Here is a 24,736-nt window from a genome sequence, read left to right as displayed (position 1 = left end):
GTGGGGGAGAAATCACATGACCCCGGGACACTGCAACCGTCATAAATATGAACCAGTGGCCAAGCACCTGAAATTTGCTCACATGATTGTGGGGATGCAGCAACGGTCATAAGTGTGGAAAAATGGTCATAAGTCACTTTTTTCGGTGCCGTTGTAAGTTTGAACAGTCACTAAATGAACTGTTGTAAGTTGAGGGCTACCTGTACCTGTTTTTGTCAAGTCAAAATCCAACTCTCTGTTACTAGAAATCCATCCTTGGTTTAATGCAGGTTATACTCATATATAGGCTTTATTGAGATGAATGACAGTAGGGAGGTGGGACTCCACCCTCCATATGCCTTGCCTGAGAGAAAATAGCCTGGCCGAGTGGAAAGCGTGTCCCGCGATGGGGCCTTCCTCCCCAATTTCCTTGGGGTTGGACTCCAGATCCCATCATCCCCTGGCCATGCTGGGTATACTGATTAATTATTGTTGCATTATTTTTTTAAAAAAAACCAAATATAGTCTGGTCAGAAATGTAGGAAATAGAAAAGGGGAAATTATTAATTTAATATTTAATTTTTTTAAATGTTTTGATAAAACATAGATTTATATAATTCTAAAACCGGGCCACATTCATGGCAGAGATATTTCCAGCCAACAAGTCATTCTGTGTGCAAGTTGGTCCCAAGTGGCACAGAAAAAGATGAGTACTTGTTTGAATATCCTCATCTTAAGGGAGTCCCAAAGATGCTTCTTTTTCAAGAGGCAACTGGACTTTCTGGATTTTCTTAGAAGACGTTTCACTTCTCATCCAAGAAGTTTCTTCAGCTCTGACCATTCCCCACCATCCAGTGAAAAGCTTCTTCGACGAGAAGCAAAACGTCTTCAAAGAAAAACCAGAAAGTCCAGTTGCCTCTTGAAAAAGCACCTTTGGGACAACCATGACCTGGATGACTGAGAACCTCTGTAGACATCCTCAGGGAGAAATGTTTTCACATGTAATCTTTAGTTCTAGCCAGACCAGTGTGCAGAGATGTTTGTTTAAATGTCTCCAGACTGTCCACTCCTCCTCCTTATATCAGACAGCTCCTCAAGAGTTTTTGTCTGTTTTACTTGAGATTTCTATATTTTTAATTGTTCTGTTTGAGGTATAATAGTAACCTACACAAAGTTGGGCCTGATTAGGACTGGGAAAGGAAACCACCAGGAAATCCCAAAACTGGGAATTCCCCTGAGTAGAGGAAGGAAAACATTGTGGAAGGAGGCAGGGATAATCACAGCCTATGATAGTCAAGAAGGGGACATAGATGCACCCATGTCATCGACCAGAGAGATCCCGCTGTTGGCTGTTATAAAACCAACCTGCGCTTAATGCAGATTTATTTTTTTCTTAATTTGATTTATATGCCGCCCTTCTCCGGAGACTCAGGGCGGCTTACAGTGTGTTAAGCAATAGCCTTCATACTTTTGTATATTCATACAAAGTCAGCTTATTGCCCCCACAAACCGGGTCCTCATTTCACCTACCTTAGAAAGGATGGAAGGCTGAGTCAACCTTGAGCCTTGGAGAGATTCGAACCAGCAGTAAATTGCGGGCAGCTGTGTTAATAACAGGGTGCGTAGACCACTGTACCATCAAGGCTCTATTCATATAGGTCTGGCTCCTTTATAGGGATGAGACGAGGGAGCTGGGGATTGACAATCCCCTAACCAGGGATCTCCAAACTTGGTATTTTTAAGACTTGTGGACTTCAACTCCCAGAATTTCCCAACCAGCATGTTGCTATGTTTGGAGACACCCCACTCTCCAAAAACAGCTTCGGATCAATTTTCCTCTCTCAGCCTACTGCACAGATTGGTGATCGTGTAGAAACATGCAAAGAGGCAGCACTATGTATGTTGACCTGAAAGAAAGGCAAGATGTAAATCTCACAAATAAATATTGATGGACATATTTATTGCAGTCTTTTTTTTTGTACTGGGTGTCTCCATCTGTAGGGGGCTGTTATGAGATCCTTCCATTTGTCAAAGAACAAATAAAGCAGAATCAAAGGAGGCTCGATTCTGTTTCCCAGAAACGCTGTGTCTCTTGATATTGCTGGTGCATCTGTTACGGAGGGATCATGTCATTGCTGAATTGAGGGCCCATGGGGGGGTGATGTTGTGGGCTCACATCTGTGAATCTGGAGACATTCTACTGGTTTAAAGTTTCGCATACATACCCTTGAAGCCATTTTACATTTGCTAATGTCCAGTTCTTCAGATCCCTCCAGGCTCTGTGGCTACCAAAGGGAGCAGAAATATGTATTTTTGTTCTCGGGTGCCAGTATGTGGCCTTCTCTCTGAAATGTTACCACTTTCCCTCTTTGTCAAAATAATTTGCTGGTGAGAAACTAGTACAGATCAAGGTTGTTCCTGATTTTTCCTCTTAGCATTACTTTTGTTTCACTACTTCTCTGCTACTCCTCTCCCCTCCTCCCCCCCACTTCCTATATCATCCTGTCAAATGACTGTGTCTTCTTTTACCCTCTTCCCCTTTTATTTATTTATTATTATTTTCAGGGATCTAGTACAACACTAGGAAAAAACGGTATTGGAACATTAAGACTGGAAGGTGAAATAGGCTCGGTTTTGTTAAGCAGGGCCTTTGTAAAATATGAGAAGCCTGAATATTTGGAATAACTTTTTCCTTTGGAACCTCCATTGCTCTGAAATTCCACTCTTTTTCTGGGCTGCTTTGCAAGTGGTATGTTGACTTGCGTGCAGCTGATAATAGTGGAGAAAATGAAGTGGGTTGGCAGAAGCTATGACCCTCCTAGTTTGATCAATATCTTAAATTATGATTTTAAAAAGAACTGGGAAGGAATTTTGGGTCTGGTTATAGCTGAGGAGGCAAATACTGGAAGAGGAGAGAATTGGAGGTGGTGGCTGCCAGTTAGTGAGGAAGAAGAGCATGACTGTCCCTCTGTAAATGCCTATATCTGTGACAACAGCTAGAAGCAAACCACCATCTCGCTGTCTCCTGGTTTCTGAAGCAGCAGCTTATCATGATCATTTTCTTCCAAGATAGTGTTCTCTGCCATTTCTTCAACCATTACCTGCTGGTTAGAATCAGGTCCAGTATAGCAGTTACCCCCCCCCTTTTTTTTTTTTTTTTTGCTTTAATTTATATGCCGCCCTTCTCCGGAGACTCAGGGCAGCTTACAAGGCGTTAAGCAATAGCCTTCATACTTTTGTATATTTATACAAAGTCAGCTTATTGCCCCCACAATCTGAGTCCTCATTTCACCTACCTTTGACAGGATGGAAGGCTGAGTCAACCTTGAGCCTGGTGAGATTTGAACTTACAGTAATTGCAAGCAGCAGTTGTTAATAACAGTGCTTTAGTCCACTGTACTACAGGCCCCTTATTCTTTCATCACTGGAGGTTTTTAACAAGAGATTGGACAACCATTTGTCTGAAGTGGTGTAGGCAGGGTCCCCTGCCTGAGCATGGGGCTGGACTAGAAGGCCTCCAAGGTCCCTTCCAACTCTGTTATTCTATTATATTCTGTTCTTGACTCTCAGCAGAGGTAAATGTTTAGCTGAGGTCAGTATCGCCAAAATAGTATTTAGACTTATATACCGCTTCACATTGTTTTCCAGCCCTCTCTAAGTGGTTTACAGAGTTAGCCTATTGCCCTCAACAATCTGGATGGATGGAAGGCTGAGTCGACCTTGAGCAGCCTATGACTGTTATTGCAGGTCTCTTTGAAAGACTGATCATGTAAAGCACAAAAGATTAATTTTTTTATCTTCTGCCTGCCCAGGCCATCTATTAATGAGCTCCCCATATGGTATCATTTTTATTTATTCTTACCAAGACATTTGCAAAAGCACCTAAGGGTTCCAGTCCCTAAATTTCTATACGAATGTGATGTTTTGTTTTTTCATTACATAGATGGAACACACCCACGCTTTCTGCTGAATTTTTCTCTTTTCAGTAAGTGGAAGCGTCCAGGATGAATCACGTCTCTCATATATGAGCCTAGTTGCTTTTCTGCTTTGCTCTTGCTTCCTAAAAATGACAGCTTGTGATCAGAGCTTATAATGCGGACTTTGCAGCATTGCCTAACATCTTACTTTATGCTTTTATTACCGATTTCCTTGGCAGTGGGCATGCTAAAAAGATAATAACCTAATGCTGTACTGTACTGATATTACAGTCTCAGTAAGCGTGGCCCACAATCAGAAATTCTAGGGATTTGATAGAAGAGAGTAATTGTAGCTTGGGGATTGAACTGTAGTCTGCTTAGTGCTCTCTGAGCTTGGTGGTTTTCTTTGCAGATGTTTCATTGCAGGTAGACCTCAACTTAAAACCATAATTGAGACTGGAATTTCTTCCATGAATTAGTATGGGCCTCCTCTTCCTCAGCCTCTCCCTCCTTCCCTTGGATAGATGCACGTGCCTAACCTGTCTCCTCTGACCAAAACATCCCATCCTATTGTCCCAATGATGCTTTTCCAACTTTCTTGCTGGTTTGCCTTGAAAACATTTTGCTTCTCATCCAGGAAGCTTCTTTAGTTCTTTTTGGATGAGAAGACACAATGTTGCCAAGATTGAGAAACATTGTTCTTACTCCTTTGAACTGATTACGTTATACAATATATGGTCTAATTGGATGCCTTCTGTGTATTGGGCTATTAAAAAATACTTTTGGGGAATGTTTATCAACAGAGCAAATCCATGAAGAAATAGAAGTTCCTTCCCTCCTTCCCCAGGTTTTATCAATAGATTTTTTTTTTTTATCCCAGAAAGCCACTTGAAAATAACTGCCGTTGGAAAAAAAAATCAATAGATAAATAAAAATGGTGAGTTGTGGTTTCATACCAAGTTTATTTCTTGTTTTTCCTCATTAATCACTTCTTTTGCACAACAACAACCTCAAGTTGACGATGAAATGCATGTGAAATTAAAGGAATCAGATTAGGCTCAAGTATGAAAAAAAATCCATTCATGACACCGTTACACTTCCTTCCTTTTCCGCATCTTTGGAAAGACAAAAAAAACCAAAAAACAAAACAGCACACACTGCACCCTAAGAAGTGACTTTTATGAAAGGCCAATCACATTTAAACTAGACTTCAGGAGAAAACAGGAGGACAGTCCTGGGGAGGATGAAATACCAGAAAAAGTTAAGTTTGCTTTGCCGCACAGGTGTTTTTGAGAACTTCCTGTAAGCTGAGCTTGTGCTGCAGGGAGACAACCCTTGTTACAATGATACGCAATATAAGTTTAACTAGTGATGCTCATAGTAGAACATTTAGAATATATACCTGTAAGAGAGAAAAGAGTTCCATTTTACATCGGAAGGAGTGGCACACTTTGGCTGCTGACATTTTGACAAGTTTTTCTTTGTCCCTTCAGTTCTAACTAGATACTTCCGGGGATTGTGGCCTTCACAGCAGAAGAATTGTGACGAGAGCTGTTCCATCTGTCTAATGGAATATACATTCCAGCATCCTTGAATCTTCCTTTTTTTCCCCCCAGGTATCAATCTTCTCTCTGGCATTCAACCATCATTGCTCTCTTTTTTGTCAGTTACAGTTTGTAGAAGATACCCAATCAGGGCCATTAATCAGTCCATATAGGCTAGAACTTGTTCTTAATACAAAAACCTGCTGTGGAATATCATCAGTAGCACCATAAACACGCCTTCCTTGCCTCAGCCATCCAGGAATTTGTGTGTGTGTGTGTGTGTGTGTGTGTGTGGTACATGCGTGTGGTTTTTGCTACATGCACTTGGATGATGTCACGGTTGGCAACTCTGCAATACACGCAGGCACATAAACACACCTTGCAGCATCGGCTTTGGAGGCATGGCGCCAGTAGCATCAGGCAACCAAGAAAATATCTACAGTTAATGGAAGATATTAACCGAGGAGCAGCAGCGAGAACCACCATGGAATGCACTGCTCAGAGAATAGCCACACTGGGCACCAAAAGAGGACATAACATTTATTCTTAACACTAGGGTTTGTTTCACAATGCAGCAATATAACACCATCCCAAAGGAAAACCAAGTTAATGTAGGCACCAACATACATTTGTATCAGAGGACTTAAGGTTTGACAACGTGGTTTCAGGCAGATTCGTTGCTTTCTTAAAATAGGTGTGAGATGTTAGCCCATTTACATAAGACAGGACTATTGTTGCCTTCTTTTGGGCTTAATAATGCCAAAAAGATTTATAACTAACTTCAAAGTTTTTACTTCCATACAAAGAACAGATTTCGGTAATTAAGATACAGAGACAGAACAGCTCCCAAAGTTTTCAGTTCCCAGGCCACCTTATTTACTTTCTCTCTCGCACATAAAGTAATTTTAGCAAATATCTAATTTTTAGGCATTGGTTATAATGATTTTGTACATAGTCTTCCAAAATAAAGGGTCTGCCACTAGCCACCTGTGTTCCAGATGTTTATTTTAGCAGAGACTAAAATATATATATATATCTATGGCTCACAAGAAAATTATTGATTTGGATCTGCAAAGATGGTGTGCTGTGCTCTTCTGCAGGAATTTCATTTCTTATCCTGGTTTTGTGTTTCTCAGCCCTGCCCCCCACCTGTCTCTATGCTTGGTTAGTCCTCCTGGGCCAGTGTAGAATTTTGATTTAGTTTTATTTTTTTCCACCTAAAGATTGTATTTAAAAAAAAAATAAAAAAATTCTTGGCTTTCTCAAGATTACTGAGACTTTTCTGTTTTTCGCGGATCATATTTTTGTGGCTCCGTAAGGAACAAGTCTTAGGAGGATGATTTGGTTATTAATATAAAATGGTTATTATTAGTGTAAAATTTGTGTATAATGCAGCAGATAGTAATAGACTTGGATGGAAGTGCACTGATGTAAAATTAACTGGGTTTGTGTGTTCGGATTTTTTTAAAAAACATTATTTCAAATAGATTTTTCATTTGAGTCTTTTCCTATGCTTGATTTGTACTTATTTGCACCCATTCTACCCTATCATGGAAAAGCTTATTTTCTTTGACACACATTCACACACACACAGATGCTGGACTTACTTCTGGACCTTTCTATGTACCCAGCTATTCTCCTAAAATAATTTTATTTACACAAGGGATTCCAGTGACTGATGAAAAAGCCCATCCAATAAATGTCTCTAATATTTACTTAACAACTTCATTGTATTTTTGGCTAATATTTCCTGGCATATGCTTTCTAGAAGCACTTGGAAATTAAGATGAATGAATGAATGTCATTCTTTATATACCTAAACACTACATGGAAGAATTCATTGGTTGCCAAAGAGAGCCTTCTGCAACCTGATCTCAGCCATCAGATGTTTTTGACAAGGAAGCCCAGTTGGCAGAGACGTTTGGGGTGATTTCTCAATTTTGGCAACTTTAAGACATGCAGACTTCAACTCCCAGGATTCCCACCGGCTGGGGAATTCTGGGAGTTGAAGTCCACTCGCCTTTAAAGTTGACAAGGTTGAGAAATACTGGTCCAAACCAGTGTATTTCAAAGTGATTAGGTAGAAGAATGATGCTGAAGGCTAATCCACCCATCCTTGTTTCTGATTCGATTGAAACACAATATTGTGACTTCTGTGTGTGCACAACTTTAGCTCTAACAGCACAAACACATCCACGACATTTAAATATATTTTTCAGTTGGACCAGTTCTTTCTTGAGCGAACAGCTATCGAGTAGCAAAAGCGGAGGCGTATAAATCTACCCCCTTAGCCTGTAATCCTACACTCAATTCCATTGAACTCCACAAAACATATACCTAGGAAGAGCCATACATTAATCTGGGCTCTACATCTTCCCATCATTTTGCACATCAACGCCTCCAGATATGTGGAATTAGGAAGACGAGAAAGCTCCCACAGAGCTGGATATCCTGTCATTAAAATGGCACCTTGCCCTGATTTCCTAGGAACTAGATAAGCTCCTCTGCTTTTCTAGGAAGTGAGATGGAGTGAAAACTTTCAAAATGCCTCACTTAGCCATTCGCCTTCCTTCCTCCCTTTGAAGAGATGATCCCATTTTCTGCCTCACCTGCTGTTGAATCCCTTCTTTTCATGTCCCTCCAGATTTTTCCCGTTCTTTGGCTACTTTCACAAACATGCTTAGCCTACTTACCGAATCGATTCATTTTTCCGGGATTGCAAAGGACACCGAATGCCATGCTAACGAAAGGAGACGAGTTTGCACAATACGCTGAAAGGGACATTGCACAAACACACAAACCAGGCTTCCCACGTTGGGCAAACACAGCTGCTAGGTTTGTAGCTGCCTGGTTAACGGTCTGGACTGCTGGACATACCCTCAATGAAGATGGGGATGAAGTGAAGTGAGACATCTAGAGACAATAGACCTGGTGTGGGTGATTCCACTACTGGTGATGCCCCAGACCCATGAGGCAGATCCAGCAAGCCCACAGGATCCCTTGCCTGCCCTCACAGATCCTTTCTCAAGACCCTCAAGTCCAACCACCTGATCCTAAGCAGAGACCTGTGATAAAACTCCTTAGATCTGAGAAACATGCCAAGAAACAAACAGCAGAAGAGTCCATTGCCACAGCTCTGTATGGGGTGGAGAATGAGAAGGGACCTTGGAGGTCTTCTAGTCCAAGCAGGAAACCCTGTCCTATTTCAGACAAATGGTTGTCCAAAATCCTCCAGTGTTGGAGCGCCTACTCTTCAGGGTAGATTTATCGGCCTTGCTCTCTGGGTGCAGAGGCTGAAAATGAACTTTTTGAGCCAACTACCTTGCTGTGGATTCCACCTTTCTGTGTGTCTCCTTTCTTTTATCCTGGATTTGTCACTTGCTCATTGGATTCCTGTCTTGACCTGCGCTAAACCCGTGGACCACGCTTGCTGTCTTAAAATACAAGTAAAAAGACTCACAAAGTTTTGCCTATCACTGGATTATGGCAGGCATCCGGGCGCCTATCTCTCTGGCTGGCAGCCAGCAATTGTGGCACAGAAAAGATAAGCATTGTGTGAACACAATCATTAGCAAAATTAAGGGGGCAGTTTTTCAGAACACCGTTTACCGTCACTAGCCCATTTTCTGAATTTTCACAATATATGGAACCATAAACCAGGGTTGTAAACACCCAGGGAACCACTAGGTAATAGTAAAAGAGAGTTTTTGCTACTACTTAGTGGTTGGCTGGATTTTTTGACATGCAGAACTGGTAGCCCTACTCTAAACCAATCAAACAGTCTGTGTTATTTTTATAAGCCACCTAGAGTCACTGAAAGTGAGCAGGAGGCCATGTAAATTTTCTAAGTAAATAAATAAATTTGTGCAACGCGCTAAGACGTAGCAAATCAACTTTAAAAATCAATTATAATGAAAATTAACCAATGTTAGCAGTGTGGTATCAATTTTTTTACTTCTGAAGTGGGTTCTGCCAGCACGTATACCAAATGTCCAATTGTGGGGACATTTGGTATATTCAAACATATCCCAAAATGTCCAATTGTGGGGTTAGATTAAATGAACATTCCTTAAAATGTGAAGCAAACAGCTATTTTTTTCCTTTCCATAGCAATACTCAATTCAGACTCTCGTCTTACTTGAGAGCTAGCTTTCCATTTTCTGTCTAATTTACTACTTTCTGACCTCAAATGAATAACTGCAAGCAGGAATGTTTCACCGTTTTGCTTGCACTCCTGAGTAACAGCGTTTCTGATTGTTGTCAACATTGAAATAAAAACATCAATTGTTAAGAGTACCTAAATTTACAGCAAATCCGAATTACACACCACACAAACTCACAGCATCACACCAAACTAAGACTATCGTCGTCGTCGTCATCCTGCAGATATTTTCACCGTTCCCACCTGGATGGTTACTTTTACAGGCAATTCTATTTTCCCTTAGAATTTATTTAACTCTACGCATTTTAAATATATCAAATGCAGATAAAACAATTCTGCTTTATAGGTCATTTCACCAATGACTGTTCCTAGAACTGATTGATTAACTAGAACTTTTGAACCCAGTTCTTCTATCTATCCTGTTCCCAGGCATATTATGGTATCTCTTGACCCTGACTGATGCCGTCAATGGCTCTTCCCTTTTTTCTAAGTTAACTAAAAATTCTCTGCAGCATCATGGCGCTTTTCTTTGGATGCGAAGATAAAATGCTTGCTCAGGACTTCTTTTATGAATGCCAGGCTGGATATTTTATATATTAAGGAAAGTAAACCTGACTTCCAGCTGTTTGTTTGTCTTCCTTGATCAGTTCAGTGGATAAAACATTCACCTTTGTCTAACTAACTAATTTGCCTGTGTGTTTTACTTTTCCTATATACTACAGGTAATCTGTGGGAACTGCCCTCTCTTCTTCAAAGATTTCTTGAATGTTCTTTCCATGATACCATACTTCACTCCTTGCCCATCAGTCCCTGAGGCCGTTTCAGTTTCGGAGCTATACTTTTTCTATCCGTCTGAGAACAATGATTCTAATACGGCTGCGTAAATGTACTATCTGTGAGACATACCTAATTTCCCTCACCCTTCATCAGCATGCTCCCAAGCAATCTTTCTTGACAGATGTTCATCCCGTTTCTGAATTTTAAAGCAAAGGTGTCCAAATTTGATAACTTTTAAGACTTGGGGACTTCAACTTAAAATCCCCCAAGTCTTAAAGTTTACCATATTTGGAGACCCCTGTTCTAAAGATAAGAATTCCTGCCCCATACAAAGGCAGAGAATCTAGAGAAGACCGAGAATTCACAAGCCATCCCTAAAGTGACATTATTCACATCCACTAGAATTTACAAAATGGCAAATTGGTTCTGGAAACGCCATATCCTGATGTCAGCCTTACCAGGTGGACCAGACGGGAATCATAACCGGGTGAACTGGTTTATTGCAAAGCTACATGAACAGAATTTTGTAAGTCTGAAAGTACAATTCTCCCACCATCTCTTTTTACAGCTGGAGAAGCTGGGAAGGATCTCTTCTTGAGTCTATTTCTCTACCCGTTATGCAGCGGAGGGCTCAGCTGTCTCTTATCTGACTGTTCCCTCGGCAGCATCTCTATGTCCTGTCTCCCAAGATCTTTCCCACATACTGTTTAGATCTGGTGCCTGAAAAGCCACAACAGAGATCTAATTAGAGACTGCAAAGACAGAGAACTTTAGAGATTCAGGAGAATTTAGAACCAAACGAAACGTGGAAATACCCCAGACTAGGATTAGGTATTAGTTACACAAAGGGAATACACACATATGCGATTCAGGAAGTTGGCATTGGGGTATAATTTAGCATTCCAAAGTCAGGTCAGCATCTAATTCAATAAATAACTTGAAGATAGATAGATAGATAGATAGATAGATAGATAGATAGATAGATAGATAGATAGATAGATAGATAGATGATGGATGGATTGATCTGCCATCTTCACCTTAGTGATTTACTGGCATCCTGTCATAAATTGTTAGGACGAGGGGGAGAGGAAGTAGACCATTGACATGGAGACAGTAGAGATGAGCAAGAGGGGGGAGAGGTGACAGGCTTGATGGAAGCCAGAGATATGAGAACCAGCCTCTTCCAGTCTTCAGGCCGCAGAGCCTGCAAAAAGAATGCGAACTGCACTAAGTGGCACCAAACATCCGAGCTGTTTCCTAAACACCTATGCGGCACGCCATTGGATGAAGAAGACAGACCAGTCAAGGGCCGTGGAGAAAGGTGAATTCTGTAACGCTTTGCGCGGGAACTTCAGTTCTAGCCTTGCTTTTCTTGCAACCACTAATCCTTAGTAAAAAAGAACCTATCACTTCAATCAAATGGAGTCGAGAGTCTTTCTTTCCTAGGGACCTAGCTGGGGCAGGTCTGACACAGATAGATAGATAGATAGATAGATAGATAGATAGATAGATAGATAGATACTTTGGCTGTTTTGGCATTTATGGCCAATATAGGTCAAACATGGTCATAGTGGATCAGTGATACTTTGGCATTTGTTTTATATTTTATCAATCGGGATCAGTTTATTAGGGGAGAGGACGTTACAGTGCAAAATCTTTATTGTACCTGCTATTTTGAAGAGATATTTGTTAAGCACAGCCTTGCAGGCAGGCAGTACAATATGGACACCTCTGTTGTTCCTTGGCTGTTAATTAGCTTTTTCAAAAAAAAAATAATAATTCTAAAAATATTTTTAGCTACATTTAAGTGTATCTCGCCCTGAGAGTTGCTGCTTATCGGGCCACCGATAATTTTTAGAAATCAATCAATAACTAAAGAAATATCAGCCAGCCTTCACAACAATATATTAAGGAATTGGGTACCGTTTGATGACGCCGGGAAATCCTGTTGGAATTTGTAGAAAGTAACATCTTCAGATAATTTTTTTTTTGGGGGGGTGGGGGGGCTTGTCCTAAATTGGACTCCATTAGGAAAAGCTACGAAAGAGTCCACTTTGTTATTTTTTTTTTTCATTGTTGATAACTGCCTCAAAAAATGAAGCCAATCCTTTTGGAAACAGGAATATTTTCTTGACACCATCCCCAGGCAGAAGATGAAAAGGAGAGCCACGATATCCACAGATTTGAAAGTGGGGAAAAAGTAAAGGATTGTCCTGCTTGAGCATCATTTTCATTTTATTTCTGGAGGGTTCAAGATAACTTCAGTTACATCAACTAAGCTGGCCGCAGACTTGCAATATTACAACCTCCTTACGTACTAATTTTTGGAATCCCTTCGAGCTGTTGATGGCAGCCAAGCTCAAACAACATTATTTTATGCAATTGAAAGCCTATAAGATGGATGGATGGATGGTTCTCCAGGAATCTGTCCATGGCTTGGAGAATATGGGTTTTTCCTCCCACCTTTTTCCCTGGAAAAACTGCAAAGGAATACAGGAAGATGTCTCACTGCAATTCAGCCCCGATTCATCTACCTAGCTTGCTGAGGAATTCTGGGAGTTGGAAATCCACAAATCTTAAAGTTGCCACGTTTGGAGACCTCTGACAGTGGTAGGCAAAAGAGTTCTAGCTGGGACAGTTTGAACCCTACCACAAGAGTCCTCCAAAGCTGGGATTTTGATGCTGCATTGATATTATTTGTGTTATATAGACTCCTGAGACCAAAAACGCTAATGTTGGATTTGCATTGGTTATTTACAAGGAAGAAAAACCATAAATCACAGACATTTGGGATGGTGACACAAAATGTCACCAGCATAAATAAGTCTAACCAGTATATTAGTTTAGCACAGCAATATCAAAACCTATCTTGGCCTCTCTTCTTCTCTTCAGGAGGCTGGCACCATAAACTAAATAATTAACTAAATAACCTACTTTTCTTTCTTTCTTTCTTTCTTTCTTTCTTTCTTTCTTTCTTTCTTTCTTTCTTTCTTTCCTTCCTTCCTCCCTCCCTCCCTCCCTCCCCCTATCTTTCCTTCCTTCCTTCCTTCCTTCCTTCCTTCCTTCCTTCCTTCCTTCTTTTTTTGACTAATGCTAAGAAAATATGCATGGGAATTGCATGGGAAAGGTGTGAGAATTATAATTTTTGTTTAGAAGTCTTTCTTCCTCCTTCCTTCCTTCCTTCCTTCCTTCCTTCCTTCCTTCCTTCCTTTCTTTCTTTCTTTCTTCCCTTCCTTCCTTCCTTCCTTTCTTCCTTTTTTTGGCTAATGCTAAGAAAATATGCATGGGAATTGCATGGGAAAGGTGTGAGAATTATAATTTCTGTTTAGAAGTCTTTCTTCCTCCTTCCTTTCTTTCCTTCCTTCTTTCCTCCCTCCCTCCCTCCCCCCTCTTTCTTTCTTTCTTTCTTTCTTTCTTTCTTTCTTTCTTTCTTTCTTTCTTTCTTTCTTTCTTTTTTAGCTAATGCCAAGAAAATATGCATGGGAATTATATGGGAAAGGTGAGAATTAGTTTTTATTTAGAAGTCTTTCCTCCCTCCCTCTTTTCTTTTTCTTTCTTTCTGTCTGTCTGTCTTTCTTTCTTTCTTTCTTTCTTTCTTTCTTTCTTTCTTTCTTTCTTTCGGCTAATGCTAAGAAAATAGGCATGGGAATTACATTTGGTTTAGTTTTTCTTTCTTTATGACTAATGACAATAGGAAATTAATTTTTTTCTTTATAAGTCTTTTTCCCCCCTTTCTTTCAACTAATGCTAAGAAAATAGGCATGAGAATTATAGTTTTTGTTTAGAAGTCTTTCTTTCTCTTTCTTTCTTTCTCTCTCTCTCTCCTCCCTCCCTCCTTCCCTTCTACTAATGCTAAGAAAGGTGTGAAAATTATAGAAGTCCTTCCTTCCTTCCTTCCTTCCTCCCTCCCTCCTTCCTTCCTTCCTTCCTTCCTTTGATTAATGCTAAGAAACTCTGCATGGGAATTACATATTATTTTGTTTTTCTTTTTTTATGACTAATGATAGGGAATTATAATTTTTCTATAGAATCCTTCCTTCCTTCCTTTCTTTCCCTCCCTCCCTCCTTCCTTCCTTCCTTCTTCCTCTTCCTTCCTTCCTTTCTTCCTTCCTTCCTTCCTTCCTTCCTTCCTTCCTTCCTTCCTTCCTTCCTTCCTTTCTTTCTTTCTTTCTTTCTTATCTCTCTTCTGAGCAGGGGCACTGAAAGATGACACTTTTGCAGATACGTAGAGCTTGCTTCCTGCCTTCCCAAAATCATTTGGCTTAGAAAATGAAACCTGATCTTGGGAAACCTGATCTTGGGACTTGGGAATACCGAGACTGAAACCTATGGACACAGAAGAACCCTATAATATTAAACATTAACCCTAATCAAATGAAGTAATATTTGAGCTCAATAGGAATTACTTTTAACTACTTAAACAAAAGGTCAGGAAAGGAAAAAAGTAAGCTGCCTTTTGCCAACCACAGTGCCTAATAAATCTGTTGAATTATGAAAAGATATGGAGGTGGCCATTAACTTGGATGTCTTTCAAAAAGAATGGGAAAAAAATTAATGGAGAACTAGTCTATCAAGAGGTACAGAATAACAGAGTTGGAAGGGACCTCAGAGGTCTTCTAGTCCAACCCCCTGCTCAAGCAGGAGACCCCATACCATTTCCAACAAACAGCTGTCCAGTTTCTTCTTTAAAAACTCCAGTGATGAAGCACACACAACCTCTGGTCTTGAGGATTGTCTTATCTCCAGATTAGAGGCAGAGGTGCTATTCAGTTTAAGCAAACTGGCTTGAGGTTAAGTGCCTCCAAATACCAATTGCAAAGGAGCCCAACAAGGGGAGAATTTCAGTCTCCATTTCCTTGTGAACATCTGGGAGAAAGATAACGCTGAACTAAGATGAAACCTGGTCTGATCCAAGAGGATAATCTGTACTAAAATACATCTCAGAACTGATATTTCCCCCCCCCGGGTGATAGTAACAATTTTAATTAGCAATTTTATGATGTTTGTGTGTCTATATTTTTCTTGACTGTACACCGCCTTGAGTCCTACGGGAGAAAGGCGGTATAGAAATATAATAAATAAATAAATAAATAAATAGTAGTGATGTTAATGACAGTGATGTGAATCAATCTATTATCAATGTTTCCGAACCTTGGTTGCTTTAAGACAAGCGGACTTCAACTCCCAGAATTCTGGGAGATGAAGTCCAAGTGCCCAAGGTTGAGAAACATAGTTTATTATTACCATCCCTACATCATAATTCACTAACCAAAGGGTTCTAATCTCACAGCCATCCAAACAGGCCAGGCTGAAACAAATTGCCAACACCACTCAGAGACCAACTTGCCTGAAGATTAAATTCATACTAGCTCTCTCCCATTTCACCCAAACACACGGCCAACCTTCTAGGAGAGCCGGTGGAAAAATTCCTCTTGATATTTGGGTTAAAATGTCGTGGATACAAACCCCGGGAAGGTCCGTTGGAAACAGCACTGGCTCTGATATTTGACAGGTTGCTTCGGCTGAATTTAAACACCTGCCATGGGGACTAGAAACTTCTGCCTATTAAAACAGCCTTCCTTCATAAGACCTATCTCCACACCAGCCATTTGGGAACTGACAAAGCTGGGACGATCGTCTGCTGTTGTTTTTTTTCCTGGCGCTTTCCCTGCAATTTAAATATGCCTTTTTTTAAATGTGTTTATTATCATCATCATTATTGCAAACTGAAAAATGAGCTATAAATGGAAGGGGAAAAAAAGGAACAGCGATCACTCGATCGATGCTGGGCGTATATTTTGCCATTCCAAATCAGGGATTCGCCTGATCCAGTTTGAAAAATAAAATAAAATAAAAAGGGACGATCAGTTCTTACCGACTTTTTCAACAATTCAAAATGACACGTGCCTAAAACACACTATGACCCGTCAAAACATTTCCTCCCTTTAGCATTCTGTTATGCTGCAAACTTCACCCGTTTTCTTTTTTTGTTTCTCAATCCTTTCTTTGAGACGGCACCCCCATACACACACTCTACTTAACTGAGACCGAAGTTATCCCATTCTTATATCTTTTACTGCAGCAACCCTCCTACAAAACAAAACAAGGGGGTCTCACCGAGGCCTTATAAAGTGGTACTAACACTTCACGCAATCTTAACTCTATCCTTCTTTCTAGGGTCTCTCTTTCGGATGGTCACCAGTTCCTCAATTCCTCAGGCAGAAAAAAAGACTTTTCACGCTCTTAAATGCTCAAGGAATATCTACGTCAACCTCTTTGAAAATATAGCTAGTGGGCCCTGGGCAAGGCGAGGAGGAGCTTCAAACGAGACCCTTTTCCATCTTTAGAGAAAAATTAGCTTAACATGTCCAGAGACAATGTTTAGCTGAGATCTCGTGGGGCGCTCTCCGGCCAAGCCCCTAAACCAGTGTTTCTCAACCTTGGAAGCTTGAAGATGGGTGGACTTCAACTCCCAGATTCTGGGAGTTGAAGTCCACCCATCTTCAAGCTACCAAGGTTGAGAAACACTGGCCTAGACTTATATACCGCTTCACCGGTGCTTTACAGCCCTCTCTAAGCGGTTTACAGAGTCGGCCTATTGCCCCCCCCCCCAAAAAAAACCAATCTGGGTCGCACCATTCAGTCTTAAAAGTCAGATTTACGTTTGAGTTTGGATCGGGCAACATTTCACGCCTGCTGTTTGGGGTGGTGTTTATTTTTAAAAAAACAAACTCAAGCCTCTATAAGGAACCTTCCCTTTCTTGTAAATCAATCATGAAAGCAAATATAGGTGTCTCTTAATCGAAACCCGTCAACTCTCCGGTCGTAACTTTCCTCACCAAGAAAGCAGGGGCCTTGTGAGATTTTTTTTTAATTATTTTTTTTCCCCTCCCAGGCAAACCTCCGTGTGCGTGCCGTTCCCCTCTCCCCCGTTTGCAAATAGAAAGTGGCTTTTTTCCCGTTTGCAGCGTGCAACTTAACTCGAGATGTCTTCCTTCAGCATAGGGTGTGTGAGATAGGCCTTGGCAGGGGAAGAGTCCTCTTTTTACCAGTCTCCTTGGCTGGGGGAAGGAGGGATTGGGGGCAGGGGCGAATAATCAGACCGATGGGGGTTCATAGAGAAGCAGCCTTTTCGCAACGCGGCCAAACACCTCGCAAAAGCGTCCCCTTTCGTTCCTGTGCGTTAAACGGTTTGCGTTTTGTTTCCGAACAGCCCAAAGGAAAAAAAAAAAGCTGATTTGATGGATGCTTATATTCAAGGTTCAACTAATGGCTAGTCGGCTGGGAGATCTCTATGAACCTCCACGTTAAAAGATACAGAGAGGGAGAAAGACATGGAGCTCGTACACCGGAGGGCGGGGAGGCGGGGGAAAGTGGGGAGAAATTGAAAAAAAAAACGGAGAAAACGGATGTTGCCCTGTCTAGACAAAAATAATTTTAAAAAAAGAAGTTGGGATTGGTGGGTTAGTTATTAGGAAGCAGGTGTCAGCTGTGTAGAAAAGCCACTTATCCAGAAATCTCTTCCCGTTGTTCCTTGTTTCGGCGCACTTCGGCTGCGTGCAGTTCCTGAAAAACAGAGGTGATAACAGGTGTGAATCAGGGGTGGGTTGTAAAAATTTTTACTACAGGTTCTGTGGGCGTGGCTTATTTTGTGGGCGTGGCTTGATGGTCATGTGACAATTCAATAGGATTTAGCGGAGGTACTGGTCTACCAGGCTTTTAACTGCTTGCAGAGCTGTACCGGTCTACTCATTTGTTTTTGCAGGCACCAGTCTACTCATTTGTTTTTGGAGGCACTGGTCTACCCATTTATTTTTGCAGGCACCGGTCTACTCATTTGTTTTTGGAGGCACGATCTACTCATTTGTTTTTGGAGGCACGATCTACTCATTTGTTTTTGGAGGCACCAATCTACTCATTTGTTTTTGGAGGCACGATCTACTCATTTGTTTTTGGAGGCACCAATCTACTCATTTGTTTTTGGAGGCACTGGTCTACCCATTTATTTTTGCAGGCACCGATCTACTCATTTATTTTTGCAGGCACTGGTCTACCCATTTATTTTTTCAGGCACCGGTCTACTCATTTGTTTTTGCAGGCACCGGTCTACCACCACACTGCCTTTTACCACTGATCAGCTGTAGGGCGGCCCTTTGAAGCCCCCCGGCAAGAGTTTAAACAGTTTTTTTCCTTCCAGCCAATCAGCTGGGACTCAGGAGGCAGCAATAGATTGGGGGTGGGACCAAATAAAAGGTAAGAATAACGCGGGGGGGTGGGGGAGCAGGACCAGTTCGGTGATGTCATATCGTCACCGCTACCGGCTCGGCAGAACCGGGCCAAACCGGGAGGAACCCACCACTGGTGTGAATGCAGCACAATGATTTGCATTGCAAGGATAAGCACCTCGGTGATGGGATTGCCCATCCTGACAAACATTACAGGTAGTCCTCGAACATACGACCGCAATCGAGCCCAAAATTTCTGTCGCTAAGCGAGACAGTTGTTAAGTGAGTTTTGCCCCATTTCCTTGCCACGGTCGTTAAGCGAATCACCACAGTTATCAAGTTAGTAACCCGGTCGTTAAGTGAATCTGGCTTCCCCCATTGACTTGGCTTGTCGCAAAAGGTCGCAAAAAGGGGTCACGTGACACACACACCCAGGACACTGTGACCGTCAATAAATAAATTGCCAAGCGTCTGAATTTTGATCCCCTGACCATGGGGATGCTACAACGGACATAAGTGTGAGAAACGGTCAGAAGCTACTTTTTCCACTAACTATGAATGGTCATTAAGTTGAGGACTGACTGTACTCCCATGGGACAGTGAATGGAAAGTTGGGGGAGGAAGAGAGGGCAGGAAACGTGCCTCCTGCTATCGTAGAACATTTTTTTTGTATTATTTGTATTATTTCTGTTGTAAGCCGCCCAGAGTCCCTAGGGAGTTGGGCGGCATAGAAATATGATAAATTAAATTAAATTAAATTAAATTAAATTAAATTAAATTAAATTAAATTAAATTAAATTAAATTAAATTAAATTAAATTAAATTAAATTAAATTAAATTTTCCCCCTCAACACTGGCAATTTTAAGATGCATAGCCTTCAACTCCCAGAATTCCCCAGCCAGCCATGTTGAAGTAGAAGATCCACGCATCTTAAAAAGTTCAAATTCAACAAAGCGTGTTGGGTATGATTGAGAGGAGAGGTCCTTGGTGCTCTCCGAGCTTGGTAATTTTCTTGCAGACGTTTCATTTCCCAAACTAGGTAACATCATCAGGGCTAGTTGGGGTAACGAAATGGCTGCAAGAAAACAGCCAAGCTCAGAGAGCACCAAGGACCCCTCTGAGCTACAAATATTCTCCTTTAGTGGTTGAGAAGATCTTGGCTTGATTCCAGGGTACTTCATCCTACCAGGTGTGTCCTACTCATGGTGTCCACCAGTGGTGGAATTCAAATTCTTTTACTACTGGTTCTGTGAGTGTGGCTTGGTGGGCGTGGCAGGGGAAGAATACTGCAAAATCCCCATTCCCTCCCACTCCTGGGGGAAGGATATTGCAAAATCTCCATTCCCACCCCACTCTGGGGCCATACACTCTGGGTATTTGCCGGTTCTCCGAACTGCTCAAAATTTCCGCTATCAGTTCTCCAAAACCTGTCAGGACCTGTTGAAGAGCAACCCTGTTGTCCACCTACTAGTTGGTGTCCATCTCGACAGATATATATTAGCAATGGCACTTAGACTTATATACCGCTTTACAGTGCTTTTACAGCCCTCTCTAAGTTTACAGAGTCACTCTAAGTTTACTCTAAGTTTACTCTAAGTAAACTCTTAAGTTTACAGAGTCAGCATATTGCCCCCAACAATCTGGGTCCTCATTTTACCCACCTGGGAAGGATGGAAGGCTGAGTCAGCCTTGAGCCTGGTGAGATTTGAACTGCCAAATTGCCGGCAGCCGGCAGTCAACAGAAGTCCCCTGCAGTACTGCACTCCAACTACTGCACCCCCATGGCTCATACATTGCTGTGATTTAAATCTTTTTTTTTTTTTTAATTTGATTTATATGCCGCCCTTCTCCGGAGACTCAGGGCAGCTTACAATGCATTAAGCAATAGCCTTCATACTTTTGTATATTTTATACAAAGTCAACTTATTGCACCCACAAACTGGGTCCTCAATTTACCTACCTCAGAAAGGATGGAAGGCTGAGTCAACCTTGAGCCTTGGAGAGATTCGAACCAGCAGAAATTGCAGGCAGCTGTGTTAATAACAGGGTGCACTAAACCACTGTACTATCAAGGCTCTTTTGTCGTTATTCTTGTGCGTTACCCGCAGCCTCACCACGAGGGCAGCTTAAGGTCGAAGACATGAGCTGTTGGGATTTGTCGACGCCGCCCTTACCTTTTCGCGGAGTCGCTCCCTCAAGGCAGCTAGGTGAGCTTCGCGGATCTCCTTGCTGAGCTCCATCTTGTAGTTGAGTTTCTCCTCAGCCAGCCGGCTGAAGTTGTTGTTCTCTTCCAGAGCCTTGTGTAACACTTCCCGCTCGTGTTCGCGCTTCTCTGCAAGCTGCTTCAGGACCTGAGCTTCCTGGTTCTGCAAGAAAACCCATAAAAGCAGAGGCGATTCAGGAGCTCTTGAGTAGCCAACAGTCTTGGAAGCTGTCCCAAGAAGCAGCACCATTGCCATGGATTTTTTAAAGCCATCACAACACCTGGCTCTCCTCGATCAACAGGACTGGTAGGACTGGTAGAACAGGGATCTCCAAACTTGGCGACTTGAAGACCTGTGGACTTCAACTCCCAGGATTCCCCAGCCAGCCATTGAGCATTCTTATACATAGAGTATGTTTGTGTGTGCGCTTGTGCGTTGTTTTGCTTTTCCTCCTAATCAAGGAACCACTGAGAACATTCCCACCAACACTGACAAGGCAAGCTACTTGTACACTGTATGCACAAAAAGGCAAATCCCACTCCCTTCTAGCACTGATGATGTTACCTAGTTTGGTGATAAAATGTCTGCAAGCAAACAATCAAGCTCAGAAAGCACCAAGGACCCCACAGTCGTAGTCCTCCTCCTCCTCCTCCAACCCCATTCCCTTCTAGCACTGATGATGTTACCTAGTTTGGTGATAAAATGTCTACAAGCAAACAATCAAGCTCAGAGAGCACCAAGGACCCCACAGTCGTAGTCCTCCTCCTCCTCCTCCAACCCCACTCCCTTCTAGCACTGATGATGTAACCTAGTTTGGTAAAGAAATGTTTGCAAGAAAACAATCAAGCTCAAAGACTACCAAGGACACCACAGTCCTCCTCCTCCTCCTCCTCTTCCTCCTCCTCCAACCCCACTCCCTTGTAGCACTGATGATGTAACCTAGTTTGGTAATGAAATGTTTGCAAGCAAACAATCAAGCTCAAAGACTACCAAGGACACCACAGTTGATGTTCTCCTCCTCCTCCTCCTCCTCCTCCTCCTCCTCCTCCTCCTCCTCCTCCTCCTCCTCCAACCCCACTCCCTTCTAGCACTGATGATGTAACCTAGTTTGCTAAAGAAATGTCTGCAAGCAAAGAATCCAGCTCAGGGAGCACCAAGGATGCTGCAGTTCAGCCCTGAGCTACAAATATTCTCTTCTGTCCAAATTGTTAGCCATTCTAATGATCAAACAGTAGAAACGTATATATAATTTTGATTGGAAATACTTGGTCAGTTTTTCCGCCTGTGTACATACAGTATTTCGGAGAAGTTTCAGGCCGAGCGTCCCAAAAATTTCTCCAGGTATTCATCAGCCCATGATTTTTTTTTAGCTGCCACCAGGAAATGGTGAGAATTTGTCTGAAGATAAATTTGAGGACGTATCAGCCAGAAATTTTCGCCTAAGACTGAAAATCAGGCTTGTCAGATGTTCCATCTTTTCTATCCTGCTCTACGGAGTAGAAAGTTGGTCTCTGACAGAAAACCAGGTGAAGAAACTAGAAGCATTTGAAATGTGGATTTACAGATGGCTGTTAGGTATAAGCTGGGTTGACAAAATCACAAACGAGGAAGTGATAAGCCACCTGGGAAAGCCAAGGGGAATCATCAAAGCCATTAAAAAGCGAAAGTTATAATATTTTGGGACGTGTGATGCGACACCCAGAAAAATACTCCATACTTCACTTAATCCTCCAAGAAAAGATTGAAGGCAAACAAGGTCCAGGCAGAAGAAGAATATCATGGCTTCAAAACCTAAGGGACTGGATTTGGACAAAACTCAGCAGCACTTTTTCATACAGCCTATTTTGACAAAAATAGGATTGCCAACATGATCGCCAACATCCGATGACGGATATGGCACGACAAGAAGAAGAAAATCAGCCAGAAATGCCTGAACTCTTATGGACTTCCCCTTACCTTCCTTCTCTCTTCGGCAGCTTCCAATCGCTTCTGCAGTTCCTCCAGGGACAGATCCCTCTTCTTGGGGGGAGAGGAGAGGATGGGGCTCTCCGGAGACAGGTCAGAGGGGGACTTCAAAATCACTTCGAAGCTTTGGCCAGAAGCCCTCTTGTCCAACTGCTTGACCTCCATATCTGAGCAAGTGAAAAGGATTATGGGTCAGATTTCCTGAGAGGTATTGTGGCATCACTTCTGGTCCTTATTAATCAATAGGGTCATTCTTTCTTCACCATCCTCATTTAGTTCTCTCCCATCCAGTCAAGAATCCATCACCAAAGTATTTAAATGTGCCTTTTTCTCCATAAACAATGAACCCAATTCAGTTAGTTGCATAGTTAACTTCGTTCGGTACTCAACGGGTACCGATGAATTTTACATCGATTAAAAAAAAAGCTACCGACTGTATAAATATGCTGTCAAATGGATGTTGAATTATGCATCCAGCGTTGCCTGTCATGGATTCGACAGACCACTGACAAATTGCTCAAACCCAGTCAAAAAGTCTTTTGCTAAATCTACCAAGGTTTATCATAAACCTGGATCGGTGGCCAATAACCATTGTTCGGTGTTTCTCTCTTAACAGCTGATGTTTGGGGAAAGCAGCTTATCATTCAGGTGGAGCTGCCTTTGTGGGAATGGCTAGCACAGAAGCAAAGTAAAAGAAATAAATAAACAAACGTTGATCAAGCTAGTATCGTGTTTCCCTGAAAATACGACCTACCCCGAAAGTAAGTCCTAGCTTGATTTTTACATGTGTGCCCAATATAAACCCTACCCACCCCTCAAAATAAGCCCTAATTAACACCCTGCCCACTCCGGGGTGCAGGGGATGGGGCGAGGTGCATGGGTAAAAATTAAGCTAGGGTAGGGATGGGGGGGGTGGAGCTGCCCTACTTACCAGGCCTCTCACACCCTGACACCTGCCTTGCCTTCCCGGTGCACTTCTTCTGCAGCTGCTTGCCGCCACTTGTGCGTGTCGCCCCTGGCCTCTGTTTCGCTGTCAAAGGCCTTCAGGAAAGGCCACTGCAACCAAGAAACGAGGTCCTGATTGACGCGTGCATTTCCCACGGCCTCTGTTTCACCATCAGAAGTCCTTCCAGAAAGCCCTCTGCAGCCGATAACAGAGCTACAGATCGATCCTGAAGGCCTCTGACAGCAAAACAGAGGCCGGGGGCGACACATGCAAGTGGCAGCAAGCAGCCACAGAAAAGGTGGGCCGGCAGCAGGCTTCTGCTGGGCGGGGCTGTCGGTGCCGCCGCCATAAGGTGAGTCAGTGGAAGAGACCCCCACCCCCAAAATTAAGACCTGGTGCCTTTTTTGTTGACAAAAAAATATAAGACCGAGTCTTATTATCGGGAAAACACAGTAGCAGTCACCCTACTTAAGCCTGACCTTCCATTTATTTATTTATATCAAATTTATATACCGCCCTTCTCCCTGAGGACTCAGGGCGGTGTACAGCCAAATAAAAACATAGACTACAAACATTAAAATACTATTAAAAAGATATATATATAAATTTGGCCCCGTAATTAAAAAACAATTTTTTTTATTTATTTTTTTTATTTGATTTATATGCCGCCCTTCTCCGGAGACTCAGGGCGGCTTACAATGCGTTAAGCAATAGCCTTCATCCTTTTGTATATTTTATACAAAGTCAGCTTATTGCCCCCACAAACTGGATCCTCATTTCACCTACCTTAGAAAGGATGGAAGGCTGAGTCAACCTTGAGCCTTGGCGAGATTCGAACCTGCAGTAATTGCAGGCAGCTGGTCTTAATAACAGGGTGCTTAGACCACTGTACTATCAAGGCTAACAATGACTCTCTCCAAACTGTTTTTTTTTTTTAAATGACCAATATAACCTCTGATGGAAGTGAACTTGTGGGGTTTAGCCATGCTTTGTGTAAATCATTTTTATGGGCCCTG

At 42.1% G+C, this 24,736-nt stretch overlaps 1 protein-coding gene across 1 annotated transcript in view; it reads right to left on the bottom strand.

The window, feature by feature from the left end:
* Nucleotides 1-17,849: 17,849 nt before the first annotated feature.
* The window catches only part of STMN3 (stathmin 3), a 45,110-nt gene continuing 38,223 nt past the window's right edge, over nt 17,850-24,736 (bottom strand). The window contains exons 3-5 of the mRNA XM_070941834.1: nt 22,766-22,941; nt 20,780-20,971; nt 17,850-17,945 (exon numbers count right to left, since the gene is read on the bottom strand). Coding sequence (XP_070797935.1) covers nt 17,886-17,945; nt 20,780-20,971; nt 22,766-22,941 — 428 coding nt within the window. The 3' untranslated portion in view covers nt 17,850-17,885. The remainder of the gene's footprint in view (nt 17,946-20,779; nt 20,972-22,765; nt 22,942-24,736) is intronic.

Source organism: Pituophis catenifer, unplaced genomic scaffold (genome assembly GCF_029215685.1).
Source record: "Pituophis catenifer annectens isolate HBS135680 unplaced genomic scaffold, rPitCat1.0.hap2 SCAF_3, whole genome shotgun sequence".
Lineage (NCBI taxonomy): Eukaryota > Metazoa > Chordata > Lepidosauria > Squamata > Colubridae > Pituophis > Pituophis catenifer.
Note: the sequence above shows the minus strand (reverse complement) of the source record. Positions and strands in the feature narration are given on the sequence as shown.